General features: G+C 30.4%; 2 protein-coding genes across 4 annotated transcripts in view; one reads left to right on the top strand and one right to left on the bottom strand.

Annotated features, from left to right (window-relative positions):
* The window catches only part of LOC126776810 (transcription factor Sox-6), a 488,433-nt gene that overhangs the window by 180,111 nt on the left and 287,179 nt on the right, over positions 1–21,143 (bottom strand). The window lies entirely within an intron of this gene.
* Positions 428–20,925, top strand: LOC126776752 (BLOC-2 complex member HPS5 homolog). Of its 3 annotated transcripts, none has more exons than XM_050499486.1 (6): positions 428–618; positions 1,782–1,892; positions 3,941–4,177; positions 4,478–6,715; positions 7,499–9,725; positions 19,666–20,925. In XM_050499486.1, the coding sequence occupies exons 1-5, from the start codon at positions 523–525 to the stop codon at positions 7,838–7,840; spliced, it is 3,024 nt and encodes a 1,007-aa protein (XP_050355443.1). In that variant the 5' UTR covers positions 428–522; the 3' UTR covers positions 7,841–9,725; positions 19,666–20,925. The 3 variants fall into 3 exon arrangements, with proteins under 3 accessions (XP_050355443.1, XP_050355442.1, XP_050355441.1); XM_050499485.1 differs by lacking the exon at positions 19,666–20,925 and adding an exon at positions 14,721–15,980; XM_050499484.1 differs by lacking the exon at positions 19,666–20,925 and adding an exon at positions 9,776–11,035.

Raw genomic sequence — 21,143 nt, 5'->3', positions numbered from 1 at the left:
TATATCCCTTGTGCCATTAATTACACTGGCCCACCTTTCAAACCGGAACTCGACAATACTAAGTTGTTTGGCGGTAGAATATGTGGTGAGTGATTAGTACCTAACCAGACGCCTGGCGAAAATTCATTCTTCTACTGATTGATTACTGTTAAAAAATGTATCTAGCAAATAGCGAAAAGGTTATTTTATTATCATTATTGTTTTAAAATTGGAGATATAATGAATAAATTGATTTGCATGACGGGCATGGTCCGCTATTAAAAGAATGAAAAGTAAAATTTTAAAATTATAATTTTTTTTTTAAGTCATAATCAATCGGTTTTTAATTGTCATTTTGTGACTCAGCGATGTCAAATAAACACAAATTAACTCGAATTTATTCCTTAATGTCAATTGTCATTTCTGCTTGTCACTGTCAAATAAAGAAATCAAATTCAGTTTGTCTATCATGTTTATATTGTGAAATTAGTAAAGTGTAGAGTATTTTTTGATAAAAACTATATCATAAAATGTTCTTATAAAATGTCTTTCCCTAATATACCACCTTACATACTGCAAGAGCTACCCGATATTACTGAAACCTTAAACTATCCCATTAAAAATATACAACGAATAAAGGTTAGTTCTAATGAGGTATTTGGCAGCTACTCAAAGTAATTGTTTCTATAATTATATATGAATTGTTTCACATTAATTATTGTCTTTGTTAAAACTAGTTTTTTATAACCTATTATATATATACCTACTATATTTTTTTTAATTAATTTTTGCATAAAGGATCGATTCGTGCATGACTTTTATTACTCTGGAAATATGTATGAATTTTGAATTTAAATTCTGACTAACCTACAGGTGAAGTCATATGAAGTCACAATGTAAATTTTGTAATAAAATAAGTGCTTTAGAACTTAGACATGGAGTTTTTGTGTATTGAGTAGTGTGTCAATTGAGAATTTCATTTGTTTATTTTACACTATGCATTGTCATCAATCATGTTAAATTATGCTCTGATTCTGAGGTATATCAAAACATAAACAACAATAAAAATATTTAAAACTCGAGTGTTATGCTTTTTGAAATTGTTTTAGAAAATGACTGACACTGAGAACAAAAACATAAGGTTCATGCACATCACATCAATAGCAAAACCTTCTCTGAAATGCACTGCATCTTCTGTTATAAGTTTTATTTATTTTATGTATAATGTTCAGTTTATTTGGCGTTACAAAAAAAATGTCTTCTCATTTATTAGTGAAGATTTATGTTCAAAATAATGCAAAGGTAGATAGATGCTTGAGGCCAAAATGCATTCTCTTCCAACCATGCATAAGTTGAATATATGATGCATAAGTTGAACTATTATACCAATATAAAGAACTTGTATATATGTATGACAAAAAAGTCCTTTTTCAGTATTAATCTTGATAGAAGTGTTTTTAGCTATTAATTCAAATAGAAAAACAATTTATTTACTTTCTTTGTTTTTTTTTAAATATACCAATCAATTTATTCTAGAATAAATTAAAAAAAATGTTTAGCCAATATTGTTAAATTTTTAATTTTAATCCTGGTCGCTCAACAATTAATATATTTTATACTGTGAAGATGTAACAACAATAATAATACTTTAAAAAGCAGTATTAAAATTTATAATTGTATGTACTAAAGAGAAAATTGAACTCTATAGCATAGATGAGTGAAATCAGATAATATTTCTGAAATATCCTTTTTTTATATATTATTAATATTATTATTCATAATTTAATTTCAATCTTTTCCAGTACACCAGCTTTGATGTATCAAAATCATTAATTGCTTTTGGGGCTACTAGTGGAGGAATCTATGTGTTTAACAGATGGCCTTGTGAATTTATACAATTAATTCCAAGTAAGGTTAGTAAAAGTCGAGATGGCCCAGTGGTACGAACGCGTTAATCTTAACCGATGAACGTGGGTTCGAACCCGGGCAAGCACCTCTGAATTTTCATGTGCTTAATTTCTATTTATAATTCATCTCGTGCTTTTCGGTGAAGGAAAACATCGTGAGGAAACCTGCATGTGTCTAATTTCATCGAAATTCTGCCACATGTGTATTCCACCAACCCGCATTGGAGCAGCGTGGTGGAATAAGCTCCAAACCTTCGCCTCAAATAGGGAGAGGAGGCCTTAGCCCAGCAGTGGGACATTTACAGGCTGTTACTTTTTTTTTTTTTTTTTTTAAAAGGTTAGTATAATGTTTTTAATTTTAAAAAACAAATTCTAATATTATAACTGCCTCATTGGTCTATATTGACTAGATATAAGACCTAAAATCCTGAGGCCCTGGGTTCAAAACCCAGGTCGGTCCAAAAAATAATTATTGGCTTAACATGTTGAAGACTGCTACTGAGTAGCAGCCTGGAATCTGGAAATTGGAAGTCTGTACACTCACGTACCTCGGAAAGCAGGTAAAGTCGTTGGTCCTGTGCCCGAACTTTTTCCCGTCATGTAGTGTCCATTGTGTGTGAATTGTTTATTATCATAAAACAGAAAACAAACAAGTGAAACAATATGTTGTCAACTATTAGCATTATATTTTTAGTATTCTATCTATCTATATTTTTTACATTTACTTTTAATTAATATATATGTTAATATGTTGCACCCTAAAATTAAAATAAACATATTAATATAAAAAAGTTGCATGAGGTGCAACAGACAACCTTATCAGCTTAGCATAGATATCTTTCAAGCAAAATTAGAAATATGATAAAGGGGTACAATAATTTTTAAATTACAAGTAATTATTTTACCACCTACATTACCAATATAGGTATATAAGGTAATAACGGATTGACTGGCTGACATATCGCCCAGCACCATGATAATTTTTATACAATTTCCTTTTGAAAATCTTTCATTTTTGATCTATGGAATTAGTATTTATTTATTGAAGGAAAACAACAGCATGATACAAAATATGTTGACATTAAAAAACAAAATACAGACAATAGAGCCAATTACTGTTTTCCATTGAATTATGCAAACCTAATAACAGTTAACAGAAGTAGCAACACACAGTTTTGAAAAATAAAATGTGAATGTAACAAAATAATAATGATTTAAAAAAACCAGTACAATTCGATCAGTCGACACAGGCCACGACGTGGCTGAGTGTGGCTATGCTGGTATTTGTGTGTGTATAAGTGATTGTGTTTGCAAGTACTTGAGTGTACGTGAGTTTGTGTGTGTGTTAAATTGAATTTTGAGCTCTAAGAATATCTTTTTTAAATGATTTAATTGACCAATTAAATATATCAATGTGTGAGTATCTTTTATTATATAGTGACAAAATGCGTGATAGTGTAAAGTTTGCAGCGTAACGCGTATTGGATAAAGGGACGTATAATGGATTCGAATATGCATTACGAGTTCGCTTGTTAGGTACAGTAAAAAGAACACGCGAGTGCAACTCGCGAGGGGAATCTATTTTACCAGAGACCAAATCATATAGAAATATCATGTCTAAAGTTTCGCGTCAATCTGTCAAGCTGGATATGCGATAATGGTTATAAGAATCCTTGTGGATTGTGTTAGTGCAAGTTTTAAAGTTCAGATGCTTAATAAACTTTTTTTGTATGGCCTCAATATATTCAACATATATTATATTGTGGGTTCCAAACACAGCTAGCATACTCTAATATTCTTCTAACATAAGAGCAATTCTGAATTATGACGCGAGGAAAGCCCGGGGGTAAAGCAGGGGTATTTATACATTTATATATATTATATATACACTCACCAGTAATATTAAATAAATACATGCATATATAAAATATTTTTTAGAACGAAAAATTCTTAGTCAAACAATACATTGCTTAATACTTTTATTAAGTATTTATCTTTTATACTTTTAGTAAAAAAATGTTGATTTTCAAATCCTTCGTTGTTTTTCATTCCAGGATGGTCCGATTACAAGATTAGCTATATCGTCAGATGAGAAGCACATTGGTTTTGCAAATGGAAAAGGCGTTGTCACGGTAACGGAATGTGAACAATCATTAAGTGGTAGTTTTTCTACAACATCATCTAAGGAACATCAAGGGAATGAGGTGACAGCGTTGACATGGAGTAGAAACATGCTTTTTACTGGTGATGATATTGGGAAGGTTTCAATTCTACAATTGCAGAATTTCATTGTAAGTATTGTTTATAAAGCTAATTATTTATTAATTATTATATTTAGCTTAGCTTTTATAATGATCTGGGTGTATGTGTTAATCATTGAAAAAATATGTTAAGTTATAAGTTAAATATATTTAATCTAACTTTTAATTTTAGTTAAATCTAACTTTTTCATTGAATCAAACAAACAAACAAAATTTGATAAAGTTGGAAAATATAAGCAAGGACATATATACTTAGTGTCTGTAAATTTTGATTATTTTTGCATCAGCTTTTTATCATCTAAATCTTAACAACTAAACAACTTATTTTAGGCAAAAAGAATGTTCCAGAGTTCCACACAGATTATTATGAGTTTAGATTCGCGTATTTGCCAATTGGAAGCAAAAGAATGCATGTTACTTGTGTCGACTCTCACAAGGTGCTACATATGTAATACAATACAAGAACAGTACAGGCAAATTGGACAAAAATTACGAGACGGCGAATTCGGAGCTTGCTTCGCGAATATTGAAAAACCTCTAACAAATGGCGTAACAGCAAACGCAACAGAGGAATTTACTGAACTTAAGAAATTCAACATTGTTGATGATGATGTCAGATTCGTTGTCGGCGAAGAATTCGCTAATACTGTTATTTATTGTGCACGGCCATCATCTAGGTTATGGGAAGCCACCGTTGATGGCATGGTTAGGAGAACTCATCAATTTAAACAAGTTCTAGCTAAACAACCTATGACATTAGTATCAAATGAATCATATGAAAATGAGAATTTCAGTATTAAAAATGCTACAGATGTTGTTAATGGACAATCTGTAAATTTTACGAAAATATATAGCCTCAATGGTGCCATATTAGCATACAGCAGGAACTCATTATATTTCTTGAACATTCAAGACGTCGATAACACTGTTTGGTTTGATGCGTACAATAATATAACTGAATGTCGGATTTATAACGATTTGTTATATGTTTGGTTATCGAATGGCTCTCTAATTAGTTTGAGATTTATGAAATTAGATAAGTTTTTAGTTAAATGCTATGCCGATAGTAAGTTTAGGTTATGTGCCAGTTTATGTGCCTTGTTTAAAGAATATTTGGTGTCTCATGAATTATCACCTAAATTGCATATATTAAGCGGTTTAAGAGATAAAATAGACAGTGAAGACACATTAGATAATATTATAAAGAAATTTGATACATTGAAATCGAGCGATGCAACTCAAATGAAATCCGGAATATATGTTGTGGATAACACATATCATACGCAATCACTTCTAGATGATAATAATGTTCAAGCTAAAAATACTGACGATAACATATTCGGACCATTGCCACCGGAAGCGTTACAAACTCTAAAAGGAATTAGTGTTACCGTATCAGATAAATTGAATTCAAGCAAAAAGATTCTAAGAGAGAAATGGGAAGATTTCGAAGAAAAAATGAAACATTTGAGCATCGATAAAAACGATATAACACAAAATAGTCAATTACACGAACATGAAAAGTTCCCTAAATGGATACCCCGCGATGATTATACAGTTGACGATGTACCTGTAGTTCTAGAAAACGATATAATTTTCAGAGAATCTAGTCAAAGTACTGTAGAAGTTGACAATAATAATTTAGAAAGAGACAAAGTTTGCAAAATGTTGTACCAATATTCTAGATTAAGTCTTGTAAATAAAGAATCTGAAACGAATTTAAACTCAATAATCGATAACTATGCCCATAATATTAACGAGATTTATGACCTAATGTTATTATTAGAAAAATATTGTATATCAATAGAAGCTTTTGAAGAGTCTAAATTTGTACCAAATAATATATTCCTATCATACCTAAAAGGATCGATAAACAAGTACGATTTACTAAATATGATAATAAAAGATGAAGTACTTTTTAAATACTTTGTAGATTCTTGTATAGCGGTTAATATTAAAACTCAGAAACACTCGAATATAGGTTGTGAATGTGGCTTTCCGCTTCCGTATATAAGGACAAGTCAAATGCCGGTGTTTTCGGAACTTATTGATGAATTCATCGAACAACAGTGGTCGAGTCAAACTAAAGAGCAATGCTACGAAGTATGCAAAAAAATGCCATATTTATGGAGGAAAATATTGTACTTAAGAAGAAACGAAGACTTGATAAATGTTCTAAGAGTACTTTTACAAATGCTGGACGAGAGTCTCTTGCACTCTTTCTTACCTCAGTTTACATTTGAGACGTGGGAGAGGGCTATACAGCTATATGCAACGTTATATGCAAATATATGTTTAAATTGTAACAAAAAATTCGAACACATATCCGTCAAAGACATGTTAAGTTGGGATCATCTTGGCTCGATGATAATAAAATCAGTTGGAGGTAAAAATGCGATTAAATTGATGCAAAGACATGCAAAGTTAATAGAAAATGGTGCTTTAACAATGAAGTTTTACCATTCATGCTTGCTAGTGGTCTTGTATGGGAAATATGATGGAACTATAACGATTCCAATGGTTGATACCGTTTATAGTTCGTACGATTTCAAGGACTCTCGAATTGAGGTAAGATATTTTTATGGCAGTTCTAGATCAACTGATGTTAAGAAGTCACCATCGCCTATAGACTGCACTTTCAATGCTCTACCAACCTTGGTAACTATGAAGTTATGTGCCTGTAGTTACACTGGCTCACTCGCCCGAACACAACAATACTAACTATTGCTGCTTGTTGGTAGAATATAAAATGAGAGATGAGTCGATAGTGCATACTGAGACGGGATAGCACAAAGCTCTATCACCGTGTATGTATATATATACATATATGTATATATTATCATGTATCTATTTATTTTCTCAACAAACTTAGTATTGACCGTTATATTTAATCGTTTATCTAAATAAATTGATACAGTAACATCTTTGAACATACAACTTTTTAGATGTCACAACATCCACAAACTTATAACATTTTCAAAATTTAATCAATTTTATATCTAATGTATATAGGATTAAGAAGAAAACAATAGAAATAGGAAAACATATTCAACAATAACTTGCTTGAATTTTGGAAATTGTAAATAAAAAATTTTGAGTAATCAAATAATGATATTTCTTTGACATTCTAGAAATATCGACACTGTTCATTTAATCATCCGTTCCTTGCGAATATAATCACTCTGTTTCATTTATTCTTCATACCGAAACACATGAAATCAAAATTATTGCTGTTTTTCGGTACCTTTGATGAGTATGTAGTACCTACTAGATGAGCTTACAAGGCTCAACCGTCAGGGATAATATTATATTGTTTTATTTTATTTAAATATAACATCGTTTCAATTGCAGATACACAAGATTCTCTTAAACGCTTCCGATGGAACAATAAAAAATACCTCTTTGCCGCTAACCGTCGCTGCGACATCACCTAATTGGGGTCTAAAGAAAATATACGAAAAACTATCATCACCAAGTGAGTTTGAAAATTCAGAAAATTCAATACTAAATGACATATTGATGGCCTTGACTATGGCTGATGTCACAGACTGCACTCTATGTGGGTTGCCATTACGAAATGAGGTCTTAATAGAAGATGGTGGTTTATGGGTATATAAATGCGGCCACATTTTTCATGGTGCTTGTTTGAATTTGAATAAAATTAAACTGTGCCCTTCTTGTACGCTCCAATGAATCTTGATGTATTTTAATTAATTATCTGTGGCTATATTTTTATCTGTGTAATTTATATTCTAGATCTTGGGTTGCTATTAATGTTACTTAAATTATCATTAATCAAAATTATAAAAACGCGAATTATATAATCTAGTCTTTATATTGTCGTTTTACTGTAAAACGATATTAAATGTATTTGGTAATAAATTTCAATTTAAAAATACATAAAAAATTGAAATAATGTTTATATAAAAACTTGTAACAATTTATAGTAGTAGGAATTTTTATTTAACTGCCAAAACGTAGCATTGAAATTGATGGCCTTGGCATTAATATTAAGTCAAGTGTAATGTTTTATATATACAGATATTTAAATAAATTTAGTGAGAAGTGATTACTATCCAAATAAAAAAAAAGTCATTAAGTACGCGTAATGTGTGGGTGATGCCTTATGTTACATGAATTCTTTAAAAAAAAACTGTATTTAATATTTATTTTGCTTTGTATGATTTGAATGATTACATTGTATGATTTGGTGAGCAGAGTAGGTCGAGTAGATAAAAACACAAATCATAACGAAGATCATGAATTAAAAATCACCACCTAATTTTCACATGCTTATCATTGTATATATAACGGCCTTACTTATAAACGTTGCTTAGCAACTGTTTAGTTGCGTAATGTGTATTTATCTCTTTCTATCATTATTGATTTGGCATTCGAAAGAAGGAGACACAACATATTATAAGTAAGGCCGTAAATTTTTGGCTCACTTAATCTCGAACTCGGTGGTGATGGAAAACATAAGCAAACTTGCATGCATAATATTCTGTCGCCTGTGTATATAATTCTCATAGAAAAATTATGGTAGAATAATCTCAAAATCTTCCTTACTATCAAATTTATCCTTTGCCGATCAAAGAGAAACTTTCAATGGCAATTTTACTTATTTAAAAGAGTTAAATACTTTAAAATATATAAGAAACAATTATAATAGTGTATGGTAATTGTTTTTTTTAATACTCTGTATTAGTTATAATTAAAATATTTCTGTTTTTTATTTTCGATGAATTTCAAATGTTTATTTATTTGCAATTATACGGCGGCTGAGAGAATACGTTCCTGTCAGATCCGTGATCGAATTGACGATGTAACTTCGAAGAATCATTTTTTTTTTCATTATTTTCGCTAGTTAAGCTGTTACGATGTTATGTCGACTGCTTATACGACCACCTGACTGACGTCAGACGCATTCTCTAAGCGGTCGGACTGTGGAGTAAAAGTAAAGAGATGTGTCTAAAATGTCCGAAATGTATGAAAGGTTCTATAAATTGCCACAATGGCGGTACTATAGCTAAGCGTGTTACTTGAAATTAACACTTACGCGAACAGTAATTTGGTCTCTAATTCCTTTTTACTCCGATATGATATACATTTTGAGGGACACTTTTTATACACAAATGTACATCTCTTTATCTGTACAGTCCATATTTTAGTTTGTTTTGTCACAGATAACAAATTTTATATTGTAGAAGGTGCCATTCTGCCATTTATTAAGTTCAAAATCACATGATTGTTTTCATATTTATAATTTTATACTCGATTTTTTTTTTATTTCACTAAATTTGATTAAGCACAATCTGTTTAGGAATGTTAGATATTATTATTTATGTTATATATTAAATTAAAAAAAATATATTAGTTTAGGAATATTTTTGTTTATCTGTACACAATTGTAGTAGCTTAAAATTAATTTAAATTGACTCATAAAATATTTTAGTCGTTTTGTAACACAAATTGAGTTTGAGTTATTTTTTAATTCTAACGCACTATCACTGTTATATGAATTTTGTGTTAAATGTATAAGGTGATAAATTATGTCATACTCTAATAATGTACTTTTGTAAAAAGGATGCTACTTTTAAATGTATTTAAAGGGTAATTGTTTGTTAGATTGTATAAATTCGCCATAATGAAGCCCCACCTCAAGTATAACACAATAATTAATAATTGTGAACAAAATAATTGCTTTCGTATCGTTACCGTCTTAACTTAAGCCTGGTTTACACAGTGCGAGATGCTGACTAGACCGTTGACAGCTGCTCGCTATATGCACGTGTATATGCACACATCGCTGTTTACATGGTGAGAGATCCTTTCTCGACTGATTGGCGAGCTACTGCCGTACGCGTCCGAATGTAAATGACGTCATGTCGTGTGAGCGAACGATACGAATGGAGGTTAAGGGGCGAGCTACTGTACAACTCGCGAGCTCGTTTATCTCTTATGATACGTTCACACGTGCGAGTTGCTGCATTGCCTGTGTAAACCAGGCATTAGCATTCAGGTAGCTTTGACCTAATTCTTTCTCTTGCAGTGTTTTATCACACTGCGCCACCTTAAATAAATAGTACAAGAAAATTATAATGATGATAGAATGTTATACAGCCATTCTGATTAAATTTAAGACTCAGTGATCGCTTCCCTTTTCGACTTTTGATCTGTTAAGCGTGAAAGCGTAACAAATAATAGTAATAGTAAGGACATCCGGCGCAAACAAATTAATATAACAGTTACACAACCGAAACCTCAATGCATTTCTTTTATATAAAGAATTATATAGAATAACAATAATTCAAACCTTGTTCAAGGAAAATATTAAATTATACTATTAAATTTTTCGTTGTCATTCTAAATTTAAAAATTTTATTGGGTTTTTTTTTAACATAGTAATTTAATTATATAATATTAATAATGTATCAGTATAATATAAGCGAATCAAAGTGCGTGAAAGAGAGAGATAGAACTGAATGCTTGCTTAATCGTGACTGGTCGGATTGATAGATACATTTTGAAATATCAGATGTAATAATTCTCGAATGTAATGTTTGTTTATATTTATTAAAGCCATGTATTATGAAAGCAGTTTTATCGAAATAGTTTAGCTTAAAGTCCGGTTATTATATAAAAATAAGTTCGTTTCGCTTGCGGTTGGTAGAACTGTCTATTTATCGTTGCAATTTTTGATGTAAAACATATATTGGCGCATTTTATCCCTGTGGGTCAGACCGCCTCGTATGCCGCTCTTATGCCGTTATTCCCTTCGCCGCCTCTAGTGTCTTGTGTCCCTGGCGTTTATAATACATATATACTACGTTGCTATATTTTATAATAATAATAAGAGAAATATATTTTATTATGTTTATTTCTGTACTGTCTTTCTTTATTTATAAATATAAATTAATATCTCTCGGCTACATACATACACCCTATCCGGTATTTGTAGCATTCTAATCTGCCAATGTCACGTATACGCCAATATTAGCTTCTGTATTACGCCTCGTGGACAATTCTTCTATCCGTTATCCAAACGAATCGTTTCCTGATTATAATAACCGGGTAATAAATGCTTGAAACTTAAGCTTGTGACCGTGAATGCTATGTAAAAACAAAAAATATCATATAATTGTTCAGTACATGTCTATATGTATATAATGTGTATATTTTTGTATTATCGCAGAACTATGCAGTATTTTGAGTATTTTAGAATTATATATATTTGTACGCTTCGCTCATACGGAATCATCAATTTCGGTAAATATTTTTATATATATCAATATGTTTAGTATAACAAATTGAAGTTCAAATTGAATATTCATTTGTAATATAAACGCAATGTGCAGAATCTATTCTCATATACATGTCATAGATTTCACTCAACGGGCTCGGATTGGTCCGCCATATGTTATTTCGACTTGTTGTGACAATAAATTGCACAGAAGACGTCTCTGTCGTCTGTAATCGTGTTAATGTAATTGGACATATATTCAGTCACATTGGGCTATTCACGCGTTTTGATTGGTCGATTCTTTGACATTGACTTTAGTAAAGCTACTTTAATTGACCTACGTCAAAGGTGACATAAGTGAACCAATCAGTTGACGTCTGACAATGAAACTATTTTTTTTTATTCCAAATGACACTGAACCTGTCGAGTGATATTCGTCATGGTCTAGTGGAAATATAAAATCGGAACTGAATAGCCCTATGTATTATGTGTAGCTATCCTTATGTAACCAATATAATAAAATATATAAATATATATTTTAGTGGATTCCGTGTCTAAAGGTAAAACATAATTGATCTTACATCTAAAACGGCAAACATTATATTTTTGTATTCAACAATGTAGCCATATCAGTTGTAACAATTATACCGTAATCGTATTTAATATACCATTATTATAAAATAACGTGAAGTTTTTTTTTTTTGTAATAAATTTTTCTTGGACCTTTTTCAATAGTTTATATATATTCTGAACATGTGACAAAAACTTAAACTCGAACGAACCCTCAGGGGTATCAGGTATGAGATGTCACTGGCCATGGCACCGTAGTTGCTTTAGTACTAATAAAAAATGAAATTATAGATATGACATCCTTGTGTATGTCTCAACAGAATAGTGAAAGAGCACAAATTACTTCTCTAAGAACTACAGAAGACTCAGAAACATTTCTCTCTTCACAATATGAAGATAATTATGATATAAAGATATGGAGTGTGACATACAGAAAGTTAGAGAAGTTACATTTCTTCCAACTAGTTTGTATTGCGTATTGGTTAAACATTTTTTCATGTTTATTTTTTTTTTTAATAACAGATAAAGATTTTTTCCCATATGTCCGGTATTGGGCGTTAAAAAATAAAACAAAATATATTTTTTTGTATAATTACTTTTTATTAAACTTTTGGGTTTTGGCACAATTTGAATAATGTGTCCTGGTTTATACCAACTAGGTATTAAAACCTAAGTCTATCTACGCATTTGTGTACTTAGTGGAAACTTTAACAAAATAATCTCAATCAATGAAAAAATAATTTAGTTAAAAACCATAAGAAATATAACAACACATAATTTAAGTAATTAGAATAAAAATAACATACCTCGGTACGTTATTTTTATGAAAAAAAAAAAAAAAATCTATACCGTTAAACGAAATTGTCAAGGCAGATCCGTAATTATCGTGTAATGATCGTGTAATTTATATTCTAGATCTTGGGTTGCTATTAATGTTACTTAAATTATCATTAATCAAAATTATAAAAACGCGAATTATATAATCTAGTCTTTATATTGTCGTTTTACTGTAAAACGATATTAAATGTATTTGGTAATAAATTTCAATTTAAAAATACATAAAAAATTGAAATAATGTTTATATAAAAACTTGTAACAATTTATAGTAGTAGCATTGAAATTGATGGCCTTGGCATTAATATTAAGTCAAGTGTAATGTTTTATATATACAGATATTTAAATAAATTTAGTGAGAAGTGATTACTATCCAAATAAAAAAAAAAGTCATTAAGTACGCGTAATGTGTGGGTGATGCCTTATGTTACATGAATTCTTTAAAAAAAAACTGTATTTAATATTTATTTTGCTTTGTATGATTTGAATGATTACATTGTATGATTTGGTGAGCAGAGTAGGTCGAGTAGATAAAAACACAAATCATAACGAAGATCATGAATTAAAAATCACCACCTAATTTTCACATGCTTATCATTGTATATATAACGGCCTTACTTATAAACGTTGCTTAGCAACTGTTTAGTTGCGTACTGTGTATTTATCTCTTTCTATCCTTATTGATTTGGCATTCGAAAGAAGGAGACACAACATATTATAAGTAAGGCCGTAAATTTTTGGCTCACTTAATCTCGAACTCGGTGGTGATGGAAAACATAAGCAAACTTGCATGCATAATATTCTGTCGCTTGTGTATATAATTCTCATAGAAAAATTATGGTAGAATAATCTCAAAATCTTCCTTACTATCAAATTTATCCTTTGCCGATCAAAGAGAAACTTTCAATGGCAATTTTACTTATTTAAAAGAGTTAAATACTTTAAAATATATAAGAAACAATTATAATAGTGTATGGTAATTGTTTTTTTTAATACTCTGTATTAGTTATAATTAAAATATTTTTGTTTTTTATTTTCGATGAATTTCAAATGTTTATTTATTTGTAATTATACGGCGGCTGAGAGAATACGTTCCTGTCAGATCCGTGATCGAATTGACAATGTAACTTCGAAGAATCATTTTTTTTTTTCATTATCTTCGCTAGTTAAGCTGTTACGATGTTATGTCAACTGCTTATACGACCACCTGACTGACGTCAGACGCATTCTCTAAGCGGTCGGACTGTGGAGTAAAAGTAAAGAGATGTGTCTAAAATGTCCGAAATGTATGAAAGGTTCTATAAATTGCCACAATGGCGGTACTATAGCTAAGCGTGTTACTTGAAATTAACACTTACGCGAACAGTAATTTGGTCTCTAATTCCTTTTTACTCCGATATGATATACATTTTGAGGGACACTTTTTATACACAAATGTACATCTCTTTATCTGTACAGTCCATATTTTAGTTTGTTTTGTCACAGATAACAAATTTTATATTGTAGAAGGTGCCATTCTGCCATTTATTAAGTTCAAAATCACATGATTGTTTTCATATTTATAATTTTATACTCGATTTTTTTTTATTTCACTAAATTTGATTAAGCACAATCTGTTTAGGAATGTTAGATGTTATTATTTATGTTATATATTAAATTAAAAAATATATATTAGTTTAGGAATATTTTTGTTTATCTGTACACAATTGTAGTAGCTTAAAATTAATTTAAATTGACTCATAAAATATTTTAGTCGTTTTGTAACACAAATTGAGTTTGAGTTATTTTTTAATTCTAACGCACTATCACTGTTATATGAATTTTGTGTTAAATGTATAAGGTGATAAATTATGTCATACTCTAATAATGTACTTTTGTAAAAAGGATGCTACTTTTAAATGTATTTAAAGGGTAATTGTTTGTTAGATTGTATAAATTCGCCATAATGAAGCCCCACCTCAAGTATAACACAATAATTAATAATTGTGAACAAAATAATTGCTTTCGTATCGTTACCGTCTTAACTTAAGCCTGGTTTACACAGTGCGAGATGCTGACTAGACCGTTGACAGCTGCTCGCTATATGCACGTGTATATGCACACATCGCTGTTTACATGGTGAGAGATCCTTTCTCGACTGATTGGCGAGCTACTGCCGTACGCGTCCAAATGTAAATGACGTCATGTCGTGTGAGCGAACGATACGAATGGAGGTTAAGGGGCGAGCTACTGTACAACTCGCGAGCTCGTTTATCTCTTATGATACGTTCACACGTGCGAGTTGCTGCATTGCCTGTGTAAACCAGGCATTAGCATTCAGGTAGCTTTGACCTAATTCTTTCTCTTGCAGTGTTTTATCACACTGCGCCACCTTAAATAAATAGTACAAGAAAATTATAATGATGATAGAATGTTATACAGCCATTCTGATTAAATTTAAGACTCAGTGATCGCTTCCCTTTTCGACTTTTGATCTGTTAAGCGTGAAAGCGTAACAAATAATAGTAATAGTAAGGACATCCGGCGCAAACAAATTAATATAACAGTTACACAACCGAAACCTCAATGCATTTCTTTTATATAAAGAATTATATAGAATAACAATAATTCAAACCTTGTTCAAGGAAAATATTAAATTATACTATTAAATTTTTCGTTGTCATTCTAAATTTAAAAATTTTATTGGGTTTTTTTTTAACATAGTAATTTAATTATATAATATTAATAATGTATCAGTATAATATAAGCGAATCAAAGTGCGTGAAAGAGAGAGATAGAACTGAATGCTTGCTTAATCGTGACTGGTCGGATTGATAGATACATTTTGAAATATCAGATGTAATAATTCTCGAATGTAATGTTTGTTTATATTTATTAAAGCCATGTATTATGAAAGCAGTTTTATCGAAATAGTTTAGCTTAAAGTCCGGTTATTATATAAAAATAAGTTCGTTTCGCTTGCGGTTGGTAGAACTGTCTATTTATCGTTGCAATTTTTGATGTAAAACATATATTGGCGCATTTTATCCCTGTGGGTCAGACCGCCTCGTATGCCGCTCTTATGCCGTTATTCCCTTCGCCGCCTCTAGTGTCTTGTGTCCCTGGCGTTTATAATACATATATACTACGTTGCTATATTTTATAATAATAATAAGAGAAATATATTTTATTATGTTTATTTCTGTACTGTCTTTCTTTATTTATAAATATAAATTAATATCTCTCGGCTACATACATACACCCTATCCGGTATTTGTAGCATTCTAATCTGCCAATGTCACGTATACGCCAATATTAGCTTCTGTATTACGCCTCGTGGACAATTCTTCTATCCGTTATCCAAACGAATCGTTTCCTGATTATAATAACCGGGTAATAAATGCTTGAAACTTAAGCTTGTGACCGTGAATGCTATGTAAAAACAAAAAATATCATATAATTGTTCAGTACATGTCTATATGTATATAATGTGTATATTTTTGTATTATCGCAGAACTATGCAGTATTTTGAGTATTTTAGAATTATATATATTTGTACGCTTCGCTCATACGGAATCATCAATTTCGGTAAATATTTTTATATATATCAATATGTTTAGTATAACAAATTGAAGTTCAAATTGAATATTCATTTGTAATATAAACGCAATGTGCAGAATCTATTCTCATATACATGTCATAGATTTCACTCAACGGGCTCGGATTGGTCCGCCATATGTTATTTCGACTTGTTGTGACAATAAATTGCACAGAAGACGTCTCTGTCGTCTGTAATCGTGTTAATGTAATTGGACATATATTCAGTCACATTGGGCTATTCACGCGTTTTGATTGGTCGATTCTTTGACATTGACTTTAGTAAAGCTACTTTAATTGACCTACGTCAAAGGTGACATAAGTGAACCAATCAGTTGACGTCTGACAATGAAACTATTTTTTTTTATTCCAAATGACACTGAACCTGTCGAGTGATATTCGTCATGGTCTAGTGGAAATATAAAATCGGAACTGAATAGCCCTATGTATTATGTGTAGCTATCCTTATGTAACCAATATAATAAAATATATAAATATATATTTTAGTGGATTCCGTGTCTAAAGGTAAAACATAATTGATCTTACATCTAAAACGGCAAACATTATATTTTTGTATTCAACAATGTAGCCATATCAGTTGTAACAATTATACCGTAATCGTATTTAATATACCATTATTATAAAATAACGTGAAGTTTTTTTTTTTTGTAATAAATTTTTCTTGGACCTTTTTCAATAGTTTATATATATTCTGAACATGTGACAAAAACTTAAACTCGAACGAACCCTCAGGGGTATCAGGTATGAGATGTCACTGGCCATGGCACCGTAGTTGCTTTAGTACTAATAAAAAATGAAATTATAGATATGACATCCTTGTGTATGTCTCAACAGAATAGTGAAAGAGCACAAATTACTTCTCTAAGAACTACAGAAGACTCAGAAACATTTCTCTCTTCACAATATGAAGATAATTATGATATAAAGATATGGAGTGTGACATACAGAAAGTTAGAGAAGTTACATTTCTTCCAACTAGTTTGTATTGCGTATTGGTTAAACATTTTTTCATGTTTATTTTTTTTTTTAATAACAGATAAAGATTTTTTCCCATATGTCCGGTATTGGGCGTTAAAAAATAAAACAAAATATATTTTTTTGTATAATTACTTTTTATTAAACTTTTGGGTTTTGGCACAATTTGAATAATGTGTCCTGGTTTATACCAACTAGGTATTAAAACCTAAGTCTATCTACGCATTTGTGTACTTAGTGGAAACTTTAACAAAATAATCTCAATCAATGAAAAAATAATTTAGTTAAAAACCATAAGAAATATAACAACACATAATTTAAGTAATTAGAATAAAAATAACATACCTCGGTACATTATTTTTATGAAAAAAAAAAAAAAAATCTATACCGTTAAACGAAATTGTCAAGGCAGATCCGTAATTATCGTGTAATGATCGTGTAATTTATATTCTAGATCTTGGGTTGCTATTAATGTTACTTAAATTATCATTAATCAAAATTATAAAAACGCGAATTATATAATCTAGTCTTTATATTGTCGTTTTACTGTAAAACGATATTAAATGTATTTGGTAATAAATTTCAATTTAAAAATACATAAAAAATTGAAATAATGTTTATATAAAAACTTGTAACAATTTATAGTAGTAGCATTGAAATTGATGGCCTTGGCATTAATATTAAGTCAAGTGTAATGTTTTATATATACAGATATTTAAATAAATTTAGTGAGAAGTGATTACTATCCAAATAAAAAAAAAAGTCATTAAGTACGCGTAATGTGTGGGTGATGCCTTATGTTACATGAATTCTTTAAAAAAAAACTGTATTTAATATTTATTTTGCTTTGTATGATTTGAATGATTACATTGTATGATTTGGTGAGCAGAGTAGGTCGAGTAGATAAAAACACAAATCATAACGAAGATCATGAATTAAAAATCACCACCTAATTTTCACATGCTTATCATTGTATATATAACGGCCTTACTTATAAACGTTGCTTAGCAACTGTTTAGTTGCGTACTGTGTATTTATCTCTTTCTATCCTTATTGATTTGGCATTCGAAAGAAGGAGACACAACATATTATAAGTAAGGCCGTAAATTTTTGGCTCACTTAATCTCGAACTCGGTGGTGATGGAAAACATAAGCAAACTTGCATGCATAATATTCTGTCGCTTGTGTATATAATTCTCATAGAAAAATTATGGTAGAATAATCTCAAAATCTTCCTTACTATCAAATTTATCCTTTGCCGATCAAAGAGAAACTTTCAATGGCAATTTTACTTATTTAAAAGAGTTAAATACTTTAAAATATATAAGAAACAATTATAATAGTGTATGGTAATTGTTTTTTTTAATACTCTGTATTAGTTATAATTAAAATATTTTTGTTTTTTATTTTCGATGAATTTCAAATGTTTATTTATTTGTAATTATACGGCGGCTGAGAGAATACGTTCCTGTCAGATCCGTGATCGAATTGACAATGTAACTTCGAAGAATCATTTTTTTTTTTCATTATCTTCGCTAGTTAAGCTGTTACGATGTTATGTCAACTGCTTATACGACCACCTGACTGACGTCAGACGCATTCTCTAAGCGGTCGGACTGTGGAGTAAAAGTAAAGAGATGTGTCTAAAATGTCCGAAATGTATGAAAGGTTCTATAAATTGCCACAATGGCGGTACTATAGCTAAGCGTGTTACTTGAAATTAACACTTACGCGAACAGTAATTTGGTCTCTAATTCCTTTTTACTCCGATATGATATACATTTTGAGGGACACTTTTTATACACAAATGTACATCTCTTTATCTGTACAGTCCATATTTTAGTTTGTTTTGTCACAGATAACAAATTTTATATTGTAGAAGGTGCCATTCTGCCATTTATTAAGTTCAAAATCACATGATTGTTTTCATATTTATAATTTTATACTCGATTTTTTTTTATTTCACTAAATTTGATTAAGCACAATCTGTTTAGGAATGTTAGATGTTATTATTTATGTTATATATTAAATTAAAAAATATATATTAGTTTAGGAATATTTTTGTTTATCTGTACACAATTGTAGTAGCTTAAAATTAATTTAAATTGACTCATAAAATATTTTAGTCGTTTTGTAACACAAATTGAGTTTGAGTTATTTTTTAATTCTAACGCACTATCACTGTTATATGAATTTTGTGTTAAATGTATAAGGTGATAAATTATGTCATACTCTAATAATGTACTTTTGTAAAAAGGATGCTACTTTTAAATGTATTTAAAGGGTAATTGTTTGTTAGATTGTATAAATTCGCCATAATGAAGCCCCACCTCAAGTATAACACAATAATTAATAATTGTGAACAAAATAATTGCTTTCGTATCGTTACCGTCTTAACTTAAGCCTGGTTTACACAGTGCGAGATGCTGACTAGACCGTTGACAGCTGCTCGCTATATGCACGTGTATATGCACACATCGCTGTTTACATGGTGAGAGATCCTTTCTCGACTGATTGGCGAGCTACTGCCGTACGCGTCCAAATGTAAATGACGTCATGTCGTGTGAGCGAACGATACGAATGGAGGTTAAGGGGCGAGCTACTGTACAACTCGCGAGCTCGTTTATCTCTTATGATACGTTCACACGTGCGAGTTGCTGCATTGCCTGTGTAAACCAGGCATTAGCATTCAGGTAGCTTTGACCTAATTCTTTCTCTTGCAGTGTTTTATCACACTGCGCCACCTTAAATAAATAGTACAAGAAAATTATAATGATGATAGAATGTTATACAGCCATTCTGATTAAATTTAAGACTCAGTGATCGCTTCCCTTTTCGACTTTTGATCTGTTAAGCGTGAAAGCGTAACAAATAATAGTAATAGTAAGGACATCCGGCGCAAACAAATTAATATAACAGTTACACAACCGAAACCTCAATGCATTTCTTTTATATAAAGAATTATATAGAATAACAATAATTCAAACCTTGTTCAAGGAAAATATTAAATTATACTATTAAATTTTTCGTTGTCATTCTAAATTTAAAAATTTTATTGGGTTTTTTTTTAACATAGTAATTTAATTATATAATATTAATAATGTATCAGTATAATATAAGCGAATCAAAGTGCGTGAAAGAGAGAGATAGAACTGAATGCTTGCTTAATCGTGACTGGTCGGATTGATAGATACATTTTGAAATATCAGATGTAATAATTCTCGAATGTAATGTTTGTTTATATTTATTAAAGCCATGTATTATGAAAGCAGTTTTATCGAAATAGTTTAGCTTAAAGTCCGGTTATTATATAAAAATAAGTTCGTTTCGCTTGCGGTTGGTAGAACTGTCTATTTATCGTTGCAATTTTTGATGTAAAACATATATTGGCGCATTTTATCCCTGTGGGTCAGACCGCCTCGTATGCCGCTCTTATGCCGTTATTCCCTTCGCCGCCTCTAGTGTCTTGTGTCCCTGGCGTTTATAATACATATATACTACGTTGCTATATTTTATAATAATAATAAGAGAAATATATTTTATTATGTTTATTTCTGTACTGTCTTTCTTTATTTATAAATATAAATTAATATCTCTCGGCTACATACATACACCCTATCCGGTATTTGTAGCATTCTAATCTGCCAATGTCACGTATACGCCAATATTAGCTTCTGTATTACGCCTCGTGGACAATTCTTCTATCCGTTATCCAAACGAATCGTTTCCTGATTATAATAACCGGGTAATAAATGCTTGAAACTTAAGCTTGTGACC

Source organism: Nymphalis io, chromosome 21 (genome assembly GCF_905147045.1).
Source record: "Nymphalis io chromosome 21, ilAglIoxx1.1, whole genome shotgun sequence".
NCBI lineage: Eukaryota > Metazoa > Arthropoda > Insecta > Lepidoptera > Nymphalidae > Nymphalis > Nymphalis io.
Note: the sequence above shows the minus strand (reverse complement) of the source record. Positions and strands in the feature narration are given on the sequence as shown.